Source organism: Tachypleus tridentatus, chromosome 8 (assembly GCF_004210375.1).
Source record: "Tachypleus tridentatus isolate NWPU-2018 chromosome 8, ASM421037v1, whole genome shotgun sequence".
Taxonomy (NCBI): Eukaryota; Metazoa; Arthropoda; class Merostomata; order Xiphosura; family Limulidae; genus Tachypleus; species Tachypleus tridentatus.
The window spans coordinates 16,203,607-16,226,302 of NC_134832.1; the positions used below are offsets into that span (position 1 = coordinate 16,203,607).

A 22,696-nucleotide genomic window follows, 5' to 3' on the forward strand; every position below is an offset into this window, starting at 1 on the left:
TTATTATTTTTGCATTACTAAGTTTTGTATTGTATGATCAACATACTATTTTTGTGTCAGTAATATTGTAGAGTGAGCAGGTATCATTACATTCATAATACTGAAAGAAAATAGTTTAATGAAACATAAAATCATCATTTTACTAGAAGTTAAGAGTCATTCTTTGGCCATCACATTTATTTTTGTACAAACCTTGAGATTTTCTATAGTTTCTTTAATGCCAGGTATGTCAGTTGGATATGGTGTACCACACATGAGTGTTTCTGTCTCATCCAACCAAAAAATTAAATCCAACATTTCTTCTTTCACTTCAGCAAGCTGACTACTGTCTTTTTCTAATCTGCAACAAAGAACAAATTTAATATACTACATTTTATTAGCTGAAACTGGTCTACAATACTAAAGATTGTGATGATACATTAATATTAAAATTATACAGTATTTGTTTGACTTTCTGTTCATACCCAGAACCCCCCCCAAAAAAAAAAATTGAAAAGTTTTTTTGACTTTCACAAATCTTAATTACCAACAGCTATTCTAAAATACTAATATGATGTTCCAAGTCCATTGATTCTAAAACCTGCTGACAACAACAGATTACAGTGGTTAAGTACTTATATAAAGATGGTTTTATAACTTCATTATAGCCTATTTTGACATGTATGGTCATGTTCTATATGAAGGCCAAAAGTTTTCATTGCAAAAGGCCTTACTATAAAGCTATTGTGTTCTAAGCACATTTCTCCTCTATTCAGGTTTTCCATAATTTATCTAATACATAAAGATAACAGTTTCCAGGTCAATTCAACAAACTAATAACACAGAAATCCACCAAGGTTGCTTCCTGTGCTTTTAATGTCTTCTTATGAAATAGAAGGAATACCTATTTTATTTTACAGCTGTTTGAAGTATGTAACAATTGAATAGATATGCTGTGGAAGCAACATGTGTACATGTAATTTATGTCACATTTTCCAGATGGAGGTCCTTCTAAACTACATTGTGAATAGTTTTTGCCATTGACCTTTGTTTTTATGAGTCTTCATCAGTTACAAAACACTACACACACTGCTTACCCCAACCAGAGTATGACTTGTAGTATATATCTTTTTGAATTCTTCTGATACTCCAAGTTAATCCATCTTCCTTTGCTTTCCAATGCTATAAAGTACAAGTGATATCAACGTCTTAAATATTCTCAATTCCCAATGTGAACACATCTTTATATTAATATTTTGGACTGGAAAGGACTGTTACACACTTTCTCCAACAACAGATAATTTATGGCAGTATCTTACTATCTATGAAACACCAAACACTGTCAAAATGTTCTGATAAATGCCACTTCACACCGTACTTTATAGAGGCCTTGGTTGTCACATGATTTTCTGATTTGCATATTCAAAATGTTTTTAATATAGCATACTCAGTGTCCTGTGTACATGGACATTGCCAAAAATTTTTTATAGTTCACTTCTGTTCATATTGCATTTTCCTTAGATATATGTAAGTGTACATAAATGAAGATTGTATGAATACACTTCTTATGCTTAGACTTTATAAGTGTTACCTAAAAAGCAGATGAATCATCTTTATGCATTTCTTCCCACTATGATTTACAATTAATGTAGAGTTGTTAACCATTTTTTTCCCACTAAATATTCCTTAGCACTTTTTAGAATAGAGTAAGGGTGAAAACTATATTAGTTGTGTTCTGGAAGTGACACTAACTTTTCTCTGCGTGAAGCAAGATCAGTCACTAAACTCTTCCAGCGTCGGTTGATTGAGTCTAACTGCTCTTGCAACAAGACAGCATCTGGTGGAGAGCACTGTTCAGCCACTCGACGACCAGTAGTTGTAACCAATTCCAGAAGGGCCATCTTTTCTGTGACTTGTTGTTGTAAACTCTGAAAAAGAAAAAACAAACTTAACATAATATTTAGCTCTGGGAAGAAAATATTCCTTTCAGATAACATGCAGCTCAAAATACATTTCTACAAACATTTCATCTCCAGTATAAGACTGAATTTGACATCACATTCAGCTCTAGGAAGAAAGAACTGCCATTATATCAAAATTAGTTCTAGGAAGAAATTATTGCTTTTATATCACATTTAATTCCAGAAAGAGGGGATTTCTTTTCTTTTACATCTAGCTCTGGGAAGAAAATACTGCTTTCATATCACATTTAGTTCTAGGAAGAAAGCACTGCTTTCATATCATTTAGTTCTAGGAAGAAAGAACTGCTTTCATATCACATTTAGTTCTAGGAAGAAAAAACTGCTTTCATATCACATTTAGTTCTAGAAAGAAAGCACTGCTTTCATATCACATTTAGTTTTAGCAAGAAAGCACTGCTTTCATATCACATTTAGTTTTAGCAAGAAAGCACTGCTTTCATATCACATTTAGTTTTAGAAAGAAAGCACTGCTTTCATATCACATTTAGTTTTAGAAAGAAAGCACTGCTTTCATATCACATTTAGTTTTAGCAAGAAAGAACTGCTTTCATATCACATTTAGTTCTAGGAAGAAAGAACTGCTTTCATATCACATCTAGCTCTAGGAAGAAAGAACTGCTTTCATATCACATCTAGCTCTAGGAAGAAATAACTGCTTTCATATCGCATCTAGCTCTAGGAAGAAAGCACTGCTTTCATACCACATCTAGCTCTAGGAAGAAAGAACTGCTTTCATATCACATTTAGTTCTAGTCAGAAAGAACTGCTTTCATATCACATTTAGTTCTAGTCAGAAAGAACTGCTTTCATATCACATTTAGTTCTAGGAAGAAAGAACTGCTTTCATGTCACATCTAGCTCTAGGAAGAAAGACCTGCTTTCATGTCACATTTAGTTCTAGGAAGAAAGAACTGCTTTCATATCACATTTAGCTCTAGTCAGAAAGAACTGCTTTCATATCACATTTAGTTCTAGTCAGAAAGAACTGCTTTCATATCACATTTAGTTCTAGGAAGAAAGAACTGCTTTCATATCACATTTAGTTCTAGGAAGAAAGAACTGCTTTCATATCACATTTAGTTCTAGGAAGAAAGAACTGCTTTCATATCACATTTAGTTCTAGGAAGAAAGAACTGCTTTCCTATCATATTTAGTTCTAGTAAAAAAAAACTGCTTTCATATCACATTTAGTTCTAGTCAGAAAGAACTGCTTTCATATCACATTTAGTTCTAGTCAGAACTGTTTTCATATCACATTTAGTTCTAGTCAGAAAGAACTGCTTTCATATCACATTTAGTTCTAGTCAGAAAGCACTGCTTTCATATCACATTTAGTTCTAGTCAGAAAGCACTGCTTTCATATCACATTTAGTTCTAGTCAGAAAGCACTGCTTTCATATCACATTTAGTTCTAGGAAGAAAGAACTGCTTTCATATCACATTTAGTTCTAGGAAGAAAGAACTGCTTTCCTATCACATTTAGTTCTGGGAAGAAAGAACTGCTTTCATATCACATTTAGTTCTAGGAAGAAAGAACTGCTTTCCTATCACATTTAGTTCTGGGAAGAAAGAACTGCTTTCATATCACATTTAGTTCTAGTCAGAAAAAACTGCTTTCATATCACATTTAGTTCTAGTCAGAAAGAACTGCTTTCATATCACATTTAGTTCTAGGAAGAACTGCTTTCATATCACATTTAGTTCTAGTCAGAAAGAACTGCTTTCATATCACATTTAGTTCTAGGAAGAACTGCTTTCATATCACATTTAGTTCTAGGAAGAATGAACTGCTTTCATATCACATCTAGCCCTAGGAAGAAAGCACTGCTTTCATATCACATTTAGTTCTAGGAAGAAAGCACTGCTTTCATATCACATTTAGTTCTAGGAAGAAAGAACTGCTTTCCTATCACATTTAGTTCTGGGAAGAAAGAACTGCTTTCATATCACATTTAGTTCTAGTCAGAAAAAACTGCTTTCATATCACATTTAGTTCTAGTCAGAAAGAACTGCTTTCATATCACATTTAGTTCTAGGAAGAACTGCTTTCATATCACATTTAGTTCTAGTCAGAAAGAACTGCTTTCATATCACATTTAGTTCTAGGAAGAACTGCTTTCATATCACATTTAGTTCTAGGAAGAATGAACTGCTTTCATATCACATCTAGCCCTAGGAAGAAAGCACTGCTTTCATATCACATTTAGTTCTAGGAAGAAAGCACTGCTTTCATATCACATTTAGTTCTAGGAAGAAAGCATTGCTTTCATATCACATTTAGTTCTAGGAAGAAAGCACTGCTTTCATATCATATTTAGTTCTAAACTTTTTCTCCACAATTTGTAGAAACCTCTTACATGTTTGAAAAAAATGAATATCATTTTTACAATTTGCACAGCTGAATTATGGAAAATCTGTTATTAATACCAAAACAACGTTTATGAAGTATCAAATTGTAGGACTGTGTAATTATATATATAATAATATCCACACAAATCTGAAAATCTGAAAGTGCATTTCAATCCACAGAAAGAAAGTAAGTATATGAGAATAGTTTAAATATACAGAAGTAAATACTGTAAAGAAACCAAAGAATGCACTTAGGTTTTAAAAATTACATACTGCAAATACTTAACATTCTGAAACACAAAAAGAGTGCAACTGTGTAAGATGCTGTATGTGGTAATATTTAACTTTTGGATTTTGGACAATCTTTTTGTCCATCCATGCTTACATTTTGATGCTAAACAACCTGTCTGAAAACAACAGAAATTTTATTCTATAAAACATCAGGTAAGTTTAGTTAGGTTTAGTGACCACAGGGCATATGTAATTAACTAAAGAAAGTGTAGGATATACACACAGATATTTCACAAATACGCATGTGCATCGTTTTGTGTATGTGAAATATGCAGATTTTCTTTTAATAAGTGCTACCCCTTATAAGAAATGCTACAATTATAAACAGTCTACACTGGTGATTAGGTACCTCTTGGTGCCTCCGAGCATTTTCAAAGTCAAGATCACCACTAGGGAGTCTTGTACGCACAAGGATGGCTTCGGTTTCAGACAGCCAATTACTTAGAGTACGCAAGTTGCCATCAAATTTTTGCCACACATCTCTCGCTTTGAGCCAACGACTAAAAATATAGAAATAGAAAAAATTGTATTAGGTAATGGAAACTACCAAAAAGTACTTAAGAAACCAAAATAACTCAGCAAAATTTTATAAGATGTGTTTAACATCAGTTGGCAATGTCAATAATAGTGTAGTTCAACTATATTACCTAAAATTAATTTAATGTTTTATCAAACCTTATGAAAAATCTCCTTTTAAGATAAGAGATTATAATGTAATGTATAGTTGTGAATAAAATAACATAATATAGTGAAAACAATCCAAATCTGATAAAAGTTTTTGAAATCTAAGTATAGTGAAATGTAATTAACATTATCCACATGGATATTGTTGTGATAGTTTGGCTATTTTTTAAAAATTACAAAAATTATTATTCAACTTCTTTCACTTTTAAGGTTTTGTTACTTAAGTTGAAATCTATGATGAACACATGTTATATATCTATTGGTGTTACAAGAAGCATGACACCCATTAGTTTCATTGTTCAGGTAATAATTTGCAGAAAAAGGGAAAGTGGACTTTATGAGAAAGTATTTCGACATATTTGTAAAGGTTTGTAAACACAATAAAACATATTTTAAAAAATGTAGTAATAAATATTTTTTGAAATAAAAGGATGAATTTATTCCCTCACTATATTTATTTATAATGATTCATGTACCAATTAATTTTTTTTCAACTATAACTAACACCTGATATAAAACTATTATATAAATCCATATAATCTGAGTGTTTTCAAAAGATGGACCTTGTGAAAAACACAAGTTACAGAGTTTTCATCACTTTATACTAAGACTTCTTGAACCTACTTGTTTTTTTCTGACCAATACCCGATAGATGTATTTTTAACATATTCCTTTAGATTTGAATTTTTCTAGAAGTTAAAATGAATATGAAAAATGAACTATTTGTTTTCTTAACAAATCAACTCAAGTTGTGTTTTATTAAAATATAGAAATCCAATCTCACTTATGTCTTTCACTATATGCTTGCTTCACTTTTGTCCATTCCTCAGAAAGTTTGTCCAGCACCCTGGAAAGTTGTTGGCTTTCTGTTCCAGACTTCTTTTTAACCAGTGCTTGACCTTCTGTTTTCACTGATTCAAGGTTGGGTTTCAGTGATTCTAAGGCACCTTTCACAACCTGCAATATTTAAAGGCAAACAAATATAAAGTGGATACTCCACTTTTGACTTAAGTTGACTGTGCAGGCAGAATTACGTCTAGATGTTTTAGAAATAACCAAGAGCATTTAAAGTCAGACTAACATACCACTTATGAGTATCCATTTCAATCTCCGACTTTTGACTTCTTTCAATTACAATAATATTTAAGTATTTAATATATTTTCTTACAAATTACTTGAACACAGAGGTAATGAGCTTTAGTACATGGTGAAAGGTCTAATTAAAATACAACTATGCTAACGTCTTTTAGTCTAGACCGACTCTAAATTATACAATATCTTAACTTTTAAAAGCATGTAATAAAGTTGCTAATATTTAATTTCCCTCATCTATAATATATCAAATAGTTTAAAATCTGATAATATTAAGTGATAAAAACTGTCTCCAAAACTCATGATGACAAGAAACCAACTTGAAGTAAAAATGCATTCTCAAGACATCAGGTAAGTGTATTAAAAACTTTAATTAAAATAAAGTAAAAAACAACATTTCAACCTTCTTAGGTCATCTTTACAGTAACCATTGGTCTTGGAAACTAATATTTATTTACTTGAAAAGGTTTCTATTTAGATAAAGGTATATAAATTTTGTCAAAAACTGCTACAATAAACAAGTTCAGTTTCTGAAATATAAATGAACTATACACTAAAATTGTTATTTTGGCATTAGAAACATCATTATTGGCCCAATAATGAGATTCAAATGACAATAAACCATTTGTAATCAATACAATTATTATTTTAAAGTGTAATAAAAAAATCACAGAACATTGCATTGCACCTTTAATTCACTCTCCTGCTTGATAAACTCTTCAAAATCTTTACCAACAAGTTCTGGCTGATGAAGTTGTCGGTTAACAGAGGCAATAGCTTCTCTTAACTTTTCAACCTTTCCTATGAAATTTGAAGAAACATTTTCAGTTCTAGAATTATTAATTTCAGTGCTTGGACTCTTTTCTGTCTGAGTAACCACAGTTTTGGTGTGTGGAAACTCTGGTTTCTGCAGAGTGCTAAGCTGGGCTTCAGCCTGAAGCCACAGCTGAACTAGTCGTTGGAGCAGAAACTGTAGAGCACTGTGTGGTACTCCTTGCTCCTGTAGTACTTTGGCTCGTTGTTGTAGTGCTGCCACCTCTTGGCCTACTTTACCAGCTTGTTCTTGTACAGCCTGAAGGTAGGACAAGGCATGTAAAATATGTTGTAGTATTATCTAAGTTATGATACTTTAAAAATCAGCAACTTAATAACATTTACTAGAAACAAGTTCAGAAAATCTGAAAAGTCTACTTTAATAATTTTATGCCATTTAATATTTGAATAACACCATATTCAACTTGGTAATAAACATAAGACTACTAATAAACAAGATAACTGTATTAACCTACCTATAGCTGTATATCAAATGAAAGGATTAATGACACTTATACAAAACTATAATTACTGGAACCTCAGCTGAAAAATCTTATTTTTAATTACAGGTTATGCCCCACTAAAAAAATAGAATATTTAAAATGCAGGACAGCAAAAACTTCTTTATAATTTTTCCTTTGTTAATATAACTTAGATGTTTACTTAGAATTTTTTAATCTGATATGTCAGGTACAACTGAATAAATTATTAGATATTACAATTAGTAAAATATAATTTAAGAAAAATACATTTAAAGTTTTAAATATTACAGGACTTGCCTGTTACTTTTGTGGTTCTGTAATTTTTTTTAGAAAATAATTAACAATGGGAATAATTATAAGAATGTTTTAAAAATTACTTCATTATATTAATTATAAAACAACATTAGGTTGATTAGCACAACCACTGCTGTTGTGTTCTGAGAGGAAAACTATGTTGATCACCATCTACTAATACATGTACTAAGTCTACCTAGATTGTGAACTGCTCCATATTTATCACACATTGTTTCAATTAATGTTGAAAAATTAAGTTTCCTTAATAATAAGCTAAATTCTGATAATAGTTTGTACAAAATACTTAGATTTATAAGTAGATAAAAATTTGGTAATCATATTTCAGAAAAACGATATCAGTATAGAATTATTTAGTTCATACTGTTGGAAACACCCCAGATAATCCAAAACAGGTGAAACTGACTGCATTTCACTTATTGTTGATGTGTACATCAAACACTTTAGTTAAGTCTTATGTATTGACAGAAAATTGTTTCAGGAAATCAGAACCTTTTTACAAAGTTTGAATTTTAAATATCCTTCATAGAATTTTAAAGATTTCTACTCTGATAGCTTATATTTCTGAAACACGCAAGTCTTTTAATGTTACATATTGGAGTGTTTATTGAAACAGTCTAAAACAAAACAAAGAAAGAACTTGAATTACATGCAACACTTTTTAGTGACAAGAAACGAGTTGTAAGCATGGTCTTAAAAGTTATTTTAGCCAAAACTATACAAAATATTTATTATATATAAAAAAAAATTCTGTTTTAGACATGAGTTTTGTCTTTAAATTTTGCATACAAATATGCATAAGTTGTGATACCACATTCTGTTAGAAAAAAATTCAAAACTAATACTTTAATTCTCATCATCATGATTGTAATTACTTACAAATAATTTTTTAAGCTATAGTAACTGATTCTCACTTTCTGTTGTTGCTGACTGTTTCTAGCTTGTTCTAAGTTTTGAAGAAGACTAACAAGTTGGGCAAGTACTCTATCACGCTCTTCTTCCAACTTCTGCCAGTTTGACCTCAACTCCCTTAGCTTCTGTTGCTGAGCATTTCCTTCTCTCTTAACCATCCTCCAATTTTTAGAAATTCCTTCCAATTTCTTCTTTATCTGAAGTACTTGAGAAGATTCTGATGGACCAATCCGATGAAGCATCTTATCCCCTTCTGTGCTAACTTGTACTACTCGAGAGTCCATATTTCCAATACCTTCTCTGTTTTGCTGAAATGATTACCAAGAGTTTTGTGTACATTTAAAAATATTTTGTTGAAAAAACAAAACAACAAAAACAACTTATTAGTATTAAAATTACAGTTAAATAATGTGTATGCATTATTTATCAAATGTCAGGAAAAATCCAAAAACTCTTACTTAAGATGCTTGGAATACAAACTTACAATGGATATTAATAATTTTATGTACAGATGCACAAAAAATGTTGTTACCACAAGACTCTACACTCTGAGACATGATGAAATATCGTATAACGTTACTGAAGTCTTTTGTAAAAGGCAACACATTAAATAATACTCTTATCAAGTTTAGTAAAACTCAACAGAATATTTCTGTTCAGTTTAATGTTGTTTTTTGTTTTTTATGCATCAACATATTAACCAAAATACCTACCAAGTTCAGTTAGTGTATTTGTACATACATAAACATATTTGACAACACTTCTTTCAAGATTTGTGAACTTCTGCTGTACAAATCTATTATGTTTAATGAAAGTGTTTTTATACATATCAACATATGATATTCCTACTGAGTTCATTGATACATCTACCATGTATAAATGTATCTATTATCTCAAACAAGATAACATTAAAATAATAAAGGAAATACCACTGTAATCATGAATCCCAATTGATTTCTTGGCAAAATGGATGGTAACTTATAAGACACTAACAAATTCAGACCAGTATATGCCACTGTAACCATGAGTATCAATGAATATACATATAAAATAAGTGGCATCTTATCAGATATAAACCACTTTCAACACTCTTTATCACTGTTTTCTTTTTGTGTGCTGGACTGGACCATAGTAGATCTTCCCCACCATTAAATTTACCACAGAAAAAAGATGAATAAGTGGCAACTATTAACTTCAGTATCACAAGACATGATACTCATTTCAAAATAATATTCACAGAAAAAAACAACAACAACAGCTGTATATCTTCTGAGTTTCTGAACATGAAACAAAACAAAAAGCTAAAACACTAGAAAAAATATTTAATACACCTAGAAAGCTCTGTTCACCTAACAACCTTAACAAAATACTTTAACTTGAAAAATCCCCCCCCCAAAACTGTAAAAAATATTATACAAATAAACGTTTATCAGAATCACAATACAAACCCAACCACTAATGCAAAATCAAACGAAACAACCAATAACAAAACAATACACTGCTGCATACCTCACGTGAGAGAAATCACTAAAAAAAATAACATTTGGAAAAATAAACTTCCCATCCAACACAACATTATAGTAACCATTTAGTCGTTATAAATACTGACAGCTTTTTAAGCACAAATTAAGTATGATAAACAACACAAACCTAAGAAATATAAAGCTAATTACCCACCTAATTTTTAAGTATGTGGTGCATCTAAACTAGTTGGGTAATTAACTTTGTATTTTTGTAAATTTGTTTTGTTTTTCTTACTTAATCTCTGTTTAAAAAACTGTTAGTCTTTACTACATCTATAAAATGCAATTTGACAACTGTTACGAGTTTCACATAAGTAAAAACAGCTACAAAAACAGAAACTAGGTCCAAATGAACATTGTTACTCAGATAAATATATCTATAGAAAACACTACAATACCAGACAAGCCAACATAAATGAATAAAAAATTAAAAAGGCTCTCACAAGTGAACAAACCCACATTAAACCAAAACCAAAGGACATGTTAAAAAACTACTCTAACTTTCACCAAATATGGCTGTGTATAATGCACTTTCTGCTTCTTTGTATTTTGATGATCATACTATAGTTTTATTTGAACCCTACATTAAACTACAATGTCCCTTAAAACTCTGTATTTTAATATATTTTTATTGTTTCAAAATCTGTTCATAATTACTTTAATAATTAGTTTTTAAATCACCTTCTTAATCTGATGATGAATCTGAACAGGTTATCTCTTTGTGACACCTGTTTTTGTGGTCTTTAATAAAACAATTTATACCATCTATAGCAGTAATCTACAGTTTATTAATTTTAAGTGCATTCATAAGTATTACAGTGGTGAAAATATGTTCCACATATCAATATTAGTCAATAGTTTTATTTGGATTTTAAAATCATACAAAAATAATTTACAGAACATTTTTAATCTAACAACATCTAAGTAAAATAGAATATTACCTAAAATACTGTGTCAATTTAACTACTATAGAAAAAGTGCAATATTTTTACTAATTTCACATCATCATGTCAAAGGAAGATCTTAACATACCTTTTCTATTTCATCTATTTCTCGTGTCACATCAGGAGACTGAAGATGATAGCCATCTTTAAATTTTTTGTCCAAATTATCAATAGATTTCAAAGTGTCATCAAGTTTTACTATAAAATCTTCCAGTCGAGGAGATCCTGGTTCAGAAGATGATAGCTGTACAGGAGAAGCCCGAAGTTCTGTTACCATACTTCTCTGAACTTCAATTACCACCTCTGTTCGGCCTTGCTGTTTTTGCTTGTAATAATTATTCAGAAGTCACATAAATACAGTAATATTTAAAATTGACTTCCTATGCATAGTATTAAAATTAAAGAGTGTGGGATCAATATAGGCATGTACATGTAGTAACATCCAAATTAATTAAGCAAGCCTAAAACTGGGCCTATATCCAGATGTAATACTGTTCTGACAGGCCCTGAAAAATCATTAATTGGGAAATTATGGATGTTACTTTTGGGAACAGACAATTTTATTCTTATGTCTTTACTTTCATAGATGATATTACTAAGATGAATTTTTAACAAAATCATAAATATTTCAAAGAGAAACTACAAATCCAATTTTTTCTTCGGAAATAACTTAGGGATATTATGGCTGTTAGTGGCTAGTTTCAATATAAACTGAGATATTATCACACATAAAGGACAGCACATGTTTACCGCACTCACAGAACTCATGGTCATTTTGTAATCACGTATACTTAAATGCACACATACTGACGTTAATCACATTTTTTAAAAATAATCTTGTAGAGTACTGAGTCTCTTTCCTCCACTCTATATCATGTTTAATCTGACTGCCTTATTTAAGCACTAATGCCAAAAATTACAATTTTATGAAAGGATAATAAGATCAACCTTAAATCATACATTTTGGAATAGTTATTTTGGAAGATCTACATTGTATGGATGTTGGCTATCACAGTAAAAGGTAGAAATGTTTATTGAAGTTGCATCATTTTATTTGACAGATAAGTGGGTGAATATAATTAATGTTATTCTAAATTCTTTAGCCACCATTTTTCTCAAGAAAATTGATTTTAAATTATGGCTGTAACATTATCAAATTTTGGAATGTCAGCCTCTTTGGTACAATAACATTTCTTCTGCTTTATCTCAATGGTTTAGAAGTTTCTCTTTTATAATCACAGATTTCACTCTGTAGATTGGCTTGAGGTGGGGTTTTGGAGTCTACTGCTGTTTCAAATGCTCTATCAAAAACATTTTTAATTTTTGTTTGTGTGTGTAAAAATAAAGATTCTCTGGTTTGAAATTCTGTATTTTTGAATGTGTGTCATTTTATCTTGCTACACAAATATCCTTCCATAAAAGTACTGATACAGTCATCTGGCTGCAAGTCCAATTTTGGCAACAATATATTTTTAAAAGATTGAGAATTTGTCACAAATCAAATACACACACACATCATGCTTCATATCTGTGGCATCATTTTGCTGTAATCACATACACAAACACACACACATATAACTGAATTTATTATATTCATATTTAACATTCTGATACATCATGTCTAAAATTTTTAAGGTCCACATAACATTGTCCAGTTTCTCTAAAAATACACATACATGACTTGATTCAATATCATGCTTCTTTACATAAAAAGAAATCACTCATTGCATTTATAATAGTTTTAAATTAAAATTTTTACATCAAACAAAAACAAATTCCTCAATTCAATCAAATTGAATGAAATTGCCTTCAAGTAAAATAGTAACTCTGTTATCAATTACACAATTATAAACAGAGTAGACTCTGAATATTATGAATGTGCAATAGTAACTATGTTATTATCTACAAAAATTGACCCTTCATAGCTTTTCTTCACGTATTTTTAAAAGGTAATCCCTGAAAGAAAGTTACAAGTTGGACATGCTTCTTTTACATAATTATGTTTTACACTTTATAATAACATTCACTTGCAATAAAATAACAATATTCTTACGTGTAAGACATAACAACTTGAAACTCTTCTCTATTAGGAAAGCTATATTCTTATGTGTAAGACATAACAACTTGAAACTCTTCTCTATCAGGAAAGCTCTAACAGAATTTCTAACCCGATGTGGAATAATCAGCAAAAGAATGATCAATATATTTTGTCATTGCATCTTTCTTACACCATTTTTAATAAAAATAGTTTTAATAGTAATTTTATATATGAATCTGGAAATGGTAATACATCTCTATTGTCAGCAAAGCACATACTGTGGCAAAATGACATGGTTCAAATTTATCCATTTTCACTTGTGTTACTAATCCATAGTTTTAAAATGTCCAACTTTCTTTAAAGCAATGTGAAATATTTTATCAAGTCATATGTGCTATAATACCCGATTATAGCCATGGCAAAATGACATGGTTCAAATTTATCCATTTTCACTTGTGTTACTAATCCATAGTTTTAAAATGTCCAACTTTCTTTAAAGCAATGTGAAATATTTTATCAAGTCATATGTGCTATAATACCCGATAATTTGGACAAAAAGAAATTTACATATCTATTGTAATTAAAATGTGTAGAGCACTTCAAGTATGAAAATAACTAAACACCCTGAATGAGTATTTGACATTTTAAAACGAAAAAGTACCTTAATTCTGTCTGAAACAGTGTCCCAACGTTGATTCAGGTGTGTCAGCTCAGGTTCCACAGTTTGTTGGTACCTGTCTCCCACTCGAATGAGCTCAAGAGCATCATCTCGTAGGTCATCAACCTTGCTACTCATGTCAACTAATTCTGAATGCAAAGTCTACCCATGATTAGAGAAGAAACAAACATTAATTGGATCTTGTATTTTTAAAAACCAAGCATGATTTCTTACATAAAGTTGAAGTTCTACAGTAATGAATGTAGCATGCTTATAAACTTTATGCAAGTATAAACAGCATTTTACAAAAAACATATTTTAAATATGAAGCTATGAGGAACAATAAGAGCACAGTTTTACACTCTTTAAATCCAGTTGGCACAAAGATTCAGTAAAAGCAATAACTGTTAACATATATCAATTCTTTTTACTTTTTCACATTTTTGAATGGTCTAAAATAAAATATTTTCTGAAACAGTACAAATACACCTTTCACTTTGGATAGGTTAATAAATAATGCTTCCTGCATCACATGTACTTGTGAGATGACATTTTAAAAGAAATATTTATCCATAATAACACAAAATAACACTTCAAAGAAAACATTTCAGACAACCATGAAGCAACACATTTCTCATTAAATATTCTACTATATTACTATTAGGTCACAGTGAAAGGTTTGTTTTTGCTTGAATTTCGCACAAAGCTACTCGAGGGCTATCTGTGCTAGCCATCCCTAATTTAGCAGTGTAAGACTAGAAGGAAGGCAGCTAGTCATTACCACCCACCGCCAAATCTTGGGCTACTCTTTTACCAACGAATAGTGGGATTAACCATCACATTATAATGCCGCCACGGCGGAAAGGGCGAGCACGTTAGGTGCGATGGGGATGCGAACCTGTGACCCTCAGATTATGAGTCACACGCCTTAACACGCTTGGCCATGCCGGGCCCAAACACAAAGTGCACCTCAACTAAATTTTCTTGACCAGTAGTTCACCATTATGTGATACATTTCACACTAGGGATATAGAGTCACTTCATAAGCTAGGGGTGGATTAGAAAATTAGCTATATTCAAGATTGGAAGAAACAAGTGGGGGTAAAATAACTACTTACAGGATGTTAGGTTTCAAAATGCTCTTAACTAAACTATAAGGTTCTCCTTGGGAGACAGATACTTAAAATATCATCAAATGAAACTAATATTTTTACTCCAGAGTGCTTCTAGACAATTCAACATAAAACCAAAACATTAGATAAGAACAAATCAATTTGTCAAAAATTAATATATACTTGTTTCACTTCTTTATCTCCCAAACATGAACTACTGATTAAGACCTGTAAATGAAATGCAACATCAAAAAAATTAAGTGTACTGACATGAACGTCAAATTTCTGAAAATCATACCTGATAAAACTTCACTTTTTGACAACACATTAAATGACTTATAAAAACTAAATATCTGTCTACCTTGTAGTTTGTGACAATTGTTTACAAATTCATTAACTTAGTGCTTGTTCTAACTGGCAAGCCTCAGATTCAACAAGTATGGCCCACCAAAAGAGTCACAACTTGCACTGTAAGATTTAACCAAAAAGATACAAGACTTTGGAGTCACATGGTTAATTTATTATGTATTCTTTGCAAAATATACAATATGTCTGATGTTATGACACTTTTCAAACATTTTATTTGGTCTGTTTTAAATTATTAGGGTACATATTCTTTCTTATACTTATTACTGATACAAATTTCATTGATTTATATGAAAATAGTAGTTAATCATTTAATGCAAATAAGGCTAAAACATATCTGGTGTCTCTGTAATGTGCAGAAAATCAATAAGGTACCAGTTAACCCTTTTGAAATCAGTCCCAGATCAAAAGCCTTGTCATTGCATTTGTTGCCTTGCATTCAAAGTGTTATTCAACTATTATTTTATTAATTTATGTCATTAAGTTTGGTATCAAAATGTAGATTATAATTCAAATTTACATATTATACATTGTTTAACTTTTCAGTAAAAGTCAATATTAAAAACATACCTAAACAATTTTTTGTGTTATATAGTATGATAAATGCAGCACCTGTACATATTAGATGTTTATGTTGTCAAAATACAGAGCCTATTATTTAGTATGAATTACAAAATCAAATTATCAACATTGACAAACTAGGATATAAATTAAGAAATTTATATTATTTTAATTTCCTAAGATATCTCTTATGTACCAAATTAAACACATTGGCCCCCATTCTCCTCTTTCCATTTTTCGAAATGGTCCCTTATGTACACTTACTTCAACATATGAATTGCAAATAACCAATTAATAATTTAGAATGTCCTACTAATGGTTTTCTCAGCCATTTTAATCTGTTAAAAGGCTACCATATTTTCTTGAATCAAGATTTGAAGGAGGTAGGTTGTGTCTTTAATTTGCTCGAAGTTTCATACTTTTGTAGACCTAAATACAGCTCAGTTACTAAGCTTGATAAATTATAGTGGAATTCAGTGGTATTGATATAGTAATTCATGATTTTTTGGTTATTCAACTATATATATGAAACCTAAAAAAAATATTTTGTTTCATATCCTCCACACGCAAAAATCTTAAAAAGCTTAGCAACCTAGATCTAGCACCAACCAAGTTTGAAAGTTGTAGCTAGAAGAGATAATTATTTGCTTCATTTATTGTTCTATATTTTAAGAAAAATAAGTTTAACTTATTTCTAAATAGTAATAATCTACATACACATATAATGTATAATAATTGAAATGTGACTATATACATTACAAGTTACTAGACCACTAAAACACACCCAAGACTGGGTAAATTTGCAAAGACTAAAGGTCAGTTTTAGATTACTGAATATGGTAACTAACATGAGTGCACTTGTGCTGCATCAATGCAAGTTGTGTAATGTTAGTCACGTATAACTCGAAGGTCAATATATTAAAAAAGAAATAAAAATATACAATGTTATGAGAGTTAAGCTACTTAGAAAAATAATTTTTAATTTTGCATTAATTTGTAGTCGTTTGAGCATGAAAAAATCATAAATTATATTTACATCTTAATTTTTCTATAATGGTTATGAGGTCAGTCAAATTGACAGACCTCACATAGTTAGATAGAGAAAATTACAAACAAAATATAAAGTCTTACTGAAAACAAATGTTTGAAGTGAATTTATGAGATTCTAGAGATTACAAAAATAATATTTGAGATTTCTGGGACAAAGAATATTTTGCACTACTAAAATAAATCTTTAGTGAAAATACTTCATTAAAAACCTGATTTATTGTGTACCAAAAACTTGTAATCTTTACTGAATCTACCAAGACTTGTGACGATACACATGCTACATCAAAAGTTATACTATATATATATATATATTTAAGTGCAAAAGTGAATATGAACTCATGTATATTATACTGAGCCCATTGTGAAAGGATTAAACACATTTAGTGCAGTAGGAAGAAAAGGCTTAGCAGTAATATGAAACTTCTCTATTAATCAAAATCAAAAACAGTACTATCCCAACCAGTTAGAATCCTGAAAAAACACAAGTAGTAGTAACATAAAGAAAACTTCTATATACGTAATTGGTCAAATTAGGGAGATGAAATATACTAACATAGCACACAGTTTATTAGTTTGTAGTCCACCTGTGCTAATGATACCACAGCCCTCCTTCACATAGAATATTCCCCTGGTCATGCTGAAATGAAAAGCTTCACATTAAATACTTCTGGCTGGTCACTATCACACTTATTCTTCCAAGACAGCATAACACATGAACATCACACTAAATATTCCCTCAGATTTCCATGAGGAGAGGCATTTTCCATTATGTACTCTTTCACAATACTATAAAATGACACACTCCTCAAGAAATATTCTCAAAGTCATCAAGAAGTGGCAAATTTCAGATTAAATGTTCTTTGGCAATACTATGAAGTGCCACACCTCCCATGAATTTCACACTTTATTACTATAAAATGATACAATTACTACGCCTTCAGATCACAATAAAGTCTCACACTATTTAATTAATTTCCAGTTTTTCCTGATGATCAAAGGTTTACCTTAGGAAAGTGCTTGGGTTTTTCTAATTGTCTTATATTACACACTACATAGTCCTCTAGTCCATCAAAAAATGATACACTTGCAGATCACTGAGAAGTGACAAAGCTCACTCTAAACACTCTTCTACACTTCATGAAAGACACACTTTACACTAACACTTCCTCCACTTCAAAATGAGAAAATACACTTCTCATTATTCTCCCAGGCCAATATTTTATTCACGTTAAATAAAAGTTACAGCTTAACTCTCTCATTGTGGGCTTGGTCAATTTGAATGACCATGTGACCTCTTTGTACTCATTTATAGTCTTTATAGATTTAACTCTTCTAACTTTCAATATAGCGTGTATATCTTTACAAAATTTGACAGTGTTTCAGTTAACATTACAAGTCTTTCATGTATAAAATATAATATTTTCTGAAGTATTTTTAATAAACTCATATAAGGATTTGTCCAAGAATATACTGAGTATTTGTTTTGAATACACTGTGCAAAAAGTAATTTTCTTGTTAAGATTAAAAATACTTTTCATCTCAAAAATCTCAAATTTGCATTGTGTAATCTCCTAAATATACATTTCAAATGTTTTTTTTTTCAGTACAACTACATTTTATCTATTATTTTTTTTTACCTTATCTCAAAACAGGGATTGGCCAATTTGACCAACCTTGTAACTGCTAAAAACACACACGCACACACATACAAATAAATCTAAATTATCCCTTTTTCTTTCTAGAATGACTTCAAATTGTAACTTGAAATACATTTGTTTATCATAAGTAACTTTACGCTTGTAACAATACACATCTGTTCTATTGTTCTTTGAACCATATCTAATTACTATCCATGGTATTATGAGTTGTAAATCACTTGGGGCATTTGCAGCTCATGTTAAACTACTGAATTACATTACTTACATGCTGCTCACAAGCATGGCTTATGAAACATTTTCATTATATCATTATTATTTATTATACCTAATCTAATATTAACTTATCTACAAATATCCCTAATTTTACATTTTAGTTACTTGTATAATAATAAATAAAGAATAATTATGAAAATCAAGAAAAAAATTACTTACACGTTTTTTTTCTTGTTGATTGTCAAGGACATGCAAGCTTACTATTTTATACTAATGGTAGTAATGCACTAAATAATGCACTAAAGAACATAGTCTAATAACATGCAAAAAGTAGACAATTTCCCTAACTTATTTTGGCTTCCTAACTATGGGGCAAGAACCGTTACAAATTCATCAAAGCTAGTCAAATGAACGTTGCTTGTACTCTGAGTGAAACTGACTATTCTCTGTTCAGAACACAATGTAAAAAAACACATCATTTCACCAACCAAAACCTTGACTTTTTCTCCATTATATGTAATACATAATTAAACATAAAAGAAAACTATAAATAAATCCTGAAAGAGAGGATGTAAGATGTAGACGTGCTAGAAGGAGTCTGATTTACTATTCAATAGCTCTATAACAAAACAAAATTGAAGGATATAAAAATTATGGTTTTTCTGAGCAACAGCAATTCTATGGCGAGTAATTTAATTTTGTACTTTTTCAAGAGACTGTGGATAAATAAGAGACAACAGTGTCCAGAGAAAACATGTCACATACCACACTAAAGGAAATTCAGGATTTATTTACATATTGCTTTGTACAGTTACAAATTTAAAACTCATATGCTGTTAAAATATGGATTATTAGCTTATGTGCTATACTAATTGGTATAACAAAAACTGTTTAATAAAATTTAAAATGTAAGACAAACTTTCTGTCATGTGTAATGAAGGATACTTGGGGTGAAAGAGTTAATTCAGAACTTACATTTATATTCTGTATATCACTCTTTAGAAATATAATAATAAAATTTTACTGTGTCACTCCTTATATCAAAATTATTATTAATTTTTCTTCAAACATTCAAACAAACGAAAATTAAAAACTCACTTTTAGCCTTTGTGTATGTGAATGACCAAACTTAGTTTCAGGTGAGAGTTTCTCTAAGGAATCAAGTTCAGTTTCTGCACTAACAAGCCAAGACTTAACTCTCTCTAATGAACTCATAAATTCTTGTAGTCTTACAGATCCTTCTTGATCGGTCTCCTGAGTTACAAAATCAAATATGAGTTATAAGCAATAATATTATGAACTATTTGCATGAATATTTACAAAACACATCTATAAAAATCCAGAAACAGTGTTGGATTTGTCACAAAACCATTTTCTTAATTTATTCAAAAGTAAGCTTATGACAAACATTAACCTATAATCTTCTTGCAAGATCCTTCACCATAATTGTAATTAAATTTCTGACAAACATCAAAAGAGATTTATAGGTTTGTTTTTATGCTCACTACTTAAAAAGAAACTACTATCTTGTTTATAAACTTCACACTTAAATTAGTACAAAGGATTTTTTTTCTCTATTAATAAAATTTAATCCTCCAATTTTCTAACTAAAACTTTCAAAATGCATAAAAAATTATACAAAATGTAAAAAGAACCTTAATGCAGAACCATTAATGTACAACAACAGTACGAAAAACACACACTTTGCATGTTTTGTGTGTGTGTGAGTGAGTGAGTGAGAGAGAGAGAGAGAGACCCATTCATAATTTTTAGAACTCAGCATTAAAATGGATTTTTCAAAACATATTAACGCTTCAAATTTGAGTGGTTAGTGCCAGTACCTGGCCCAAAATCCCAATTTATTTATCAGATGTTAAAACATCCAATAACGTTTGTCTATTTGTCTTAAAACTAATGCAAACCATGTTATTATCCAACTTTTATTAATAGCCTAGAAGTTCTGTGAAGCACTGTCATTTGATTTGAAAAAATTTTAGATCAACATTAGAATGCACAAAAAATTAATCAGAATTAGCATGTGTGTGCATACATACCCTTATAGAATCTAAAGAAAGTGAGTCCTCAAAGATACAAGAACTGCTAATAAGAACAAGCAATGAAGTGGAAGGTTCTGATAACTGTAAAAAATAAATTGCCATTCTATGTACTAGAAAGCATATTCTGAGTTATACAAGTAAGAATTAGTCAGTATGAGGACCAGGAAAGCAGTCTGATGGGTATTTGTAAAAACACTCTCAGTGTCAAGACAAGTAACAGATCCTGATATGTTTAATAATACAGTCTGTATAAGGACTGGGAAAATAAAACAAGAAGGATAAAAGAATCAATAATCATTATAAGCAAAAATAAAATAGATTCTGAAGAATACAAGTAACAATACCTTGTATAAGCACCACGAAAGTTGTTTCTGAAGAATACAAGTGAAAATACCTGGTATAAGCACCAAGAAAGTTGTTCATGAAGAATACAAGTGAAAATACCTGGTATAAGCACCAAGAAAGTTGTTCATGAAGAATACAAGTAACAATACTTGGTATAAGCACCAAGAAAGTTGTTCATGAAGAATACAAGTGAAAATACCTGGTATAAGCACCAAGAAAGTTGTTCATGAAGAATACAAGTAACAATACCTGGTATAAGCACAAAGAAAGTTGTTTCTGAAGAATACAAGTGACAATACTTAGTATAAGAACCAAGAAAGTTGTTTCTGAGAATACAAGTAACAAAAGTTATTATACATGTTAAGAAAACATGTTTTGAAAATACATGCAACAAACCACTAAAATTCATGAATATGAAAAAGAAGAATTAGTTATAACTGTAATGCCCATTTTGTGTAAATTGTTATGGGTATAAATTTGCTAGGCTATCTGTGCCAAACAAGATGTAGTATACTATAATGATATATGGAAATTAAGGTTAAAATATGTAAAATTAAGACCTGCCAGGAAGGCTGAGACATTAAATTCAAACTTGCTGTCAGTCACCTGAAGTTGGCCTTTCCAGTCCTGGGTTCAGGTCAAAATAAAATGTAAATATGTAAAAGAAATCATGCTAAAACAGTGTATAGTCCAATAAAATCCTTAAATTAAGTTAAAAAGTTCAATGGCTCTTAAAAATGTAAAAATATGAGTGAGGTGGGCAGTATCACCTATGACATTGGCTGATGTCAAGGGTAAACCTACCGTAAAAATATGTTTAAAATGGTATCATCGTTCTTGGTTGTAACGACAGCATGATAATTAAATATGTACGATTGTGACCTGAGTGCCACACAGACCACACATTGGTGCATCAGTACCAGATAAAAGGATGTGGTGAGTTAAAAAAACTGTGACCAATATGTAGCCTAACACTGAAGAGAAATGGAAATATTATATGACTTAACAGTATAAGCACCAGCAAATGTTTGTGATGGAAATTATTATGTCTCCATTTTACTGTCCAATGTATTTATTTCTACTTTCCCATTTGAACTCTTATAAGTGCTTTCTTATAGCAAAGCCATATCGAGCTATCTGCTGAGCCCACTGAGGGGAATAGAACCCCTGATTTTAGCATTGTAAGAACTCTTATAAGACTAGGCTTTCAGAAACAATCCAGCTTACAGTCAGAAATGGAAATATTGTACGACTTAACAGAAGGGAGCAAAAGCA

The 22,696-nt window shown here is 30.5% G+C and overlaps 1 protein-coding gene across 1 annotated transcript in view; it reads right to left on the minus strand.

Annotated features, from left to right (window-relative positions):
* Positions 1-22,696, minus strand: part of LOC143258590 (dystrophin-like) — a 194,731-nt gene that overhangs the window by 89,228 nt on the left and 82,807 nt on the right. Inside the window, 9 exon segments of the mRNA XM_076517774.1 lie at positions 193-340; positions 1,732-1,907; positions 4,951-5,101; positions 6,070-6,242; positions 7,066-7,449; positions 8,899-9,204; positions 11,452-11,688; positions 14,063-14,221; positions 20,118-20,273. Of these exon segments, the coding sequence (XP_076373889.1) occupies positions 193-340; positions 1,732-1,907; positions 4,951-5,101; positions 6,070-6,242; positions 7,066-7,449; positions 8,899-9,204; positions 11,452-11,688; positions 14,063-14,221; positions 20,118-20,273 (1,890 nt within the window).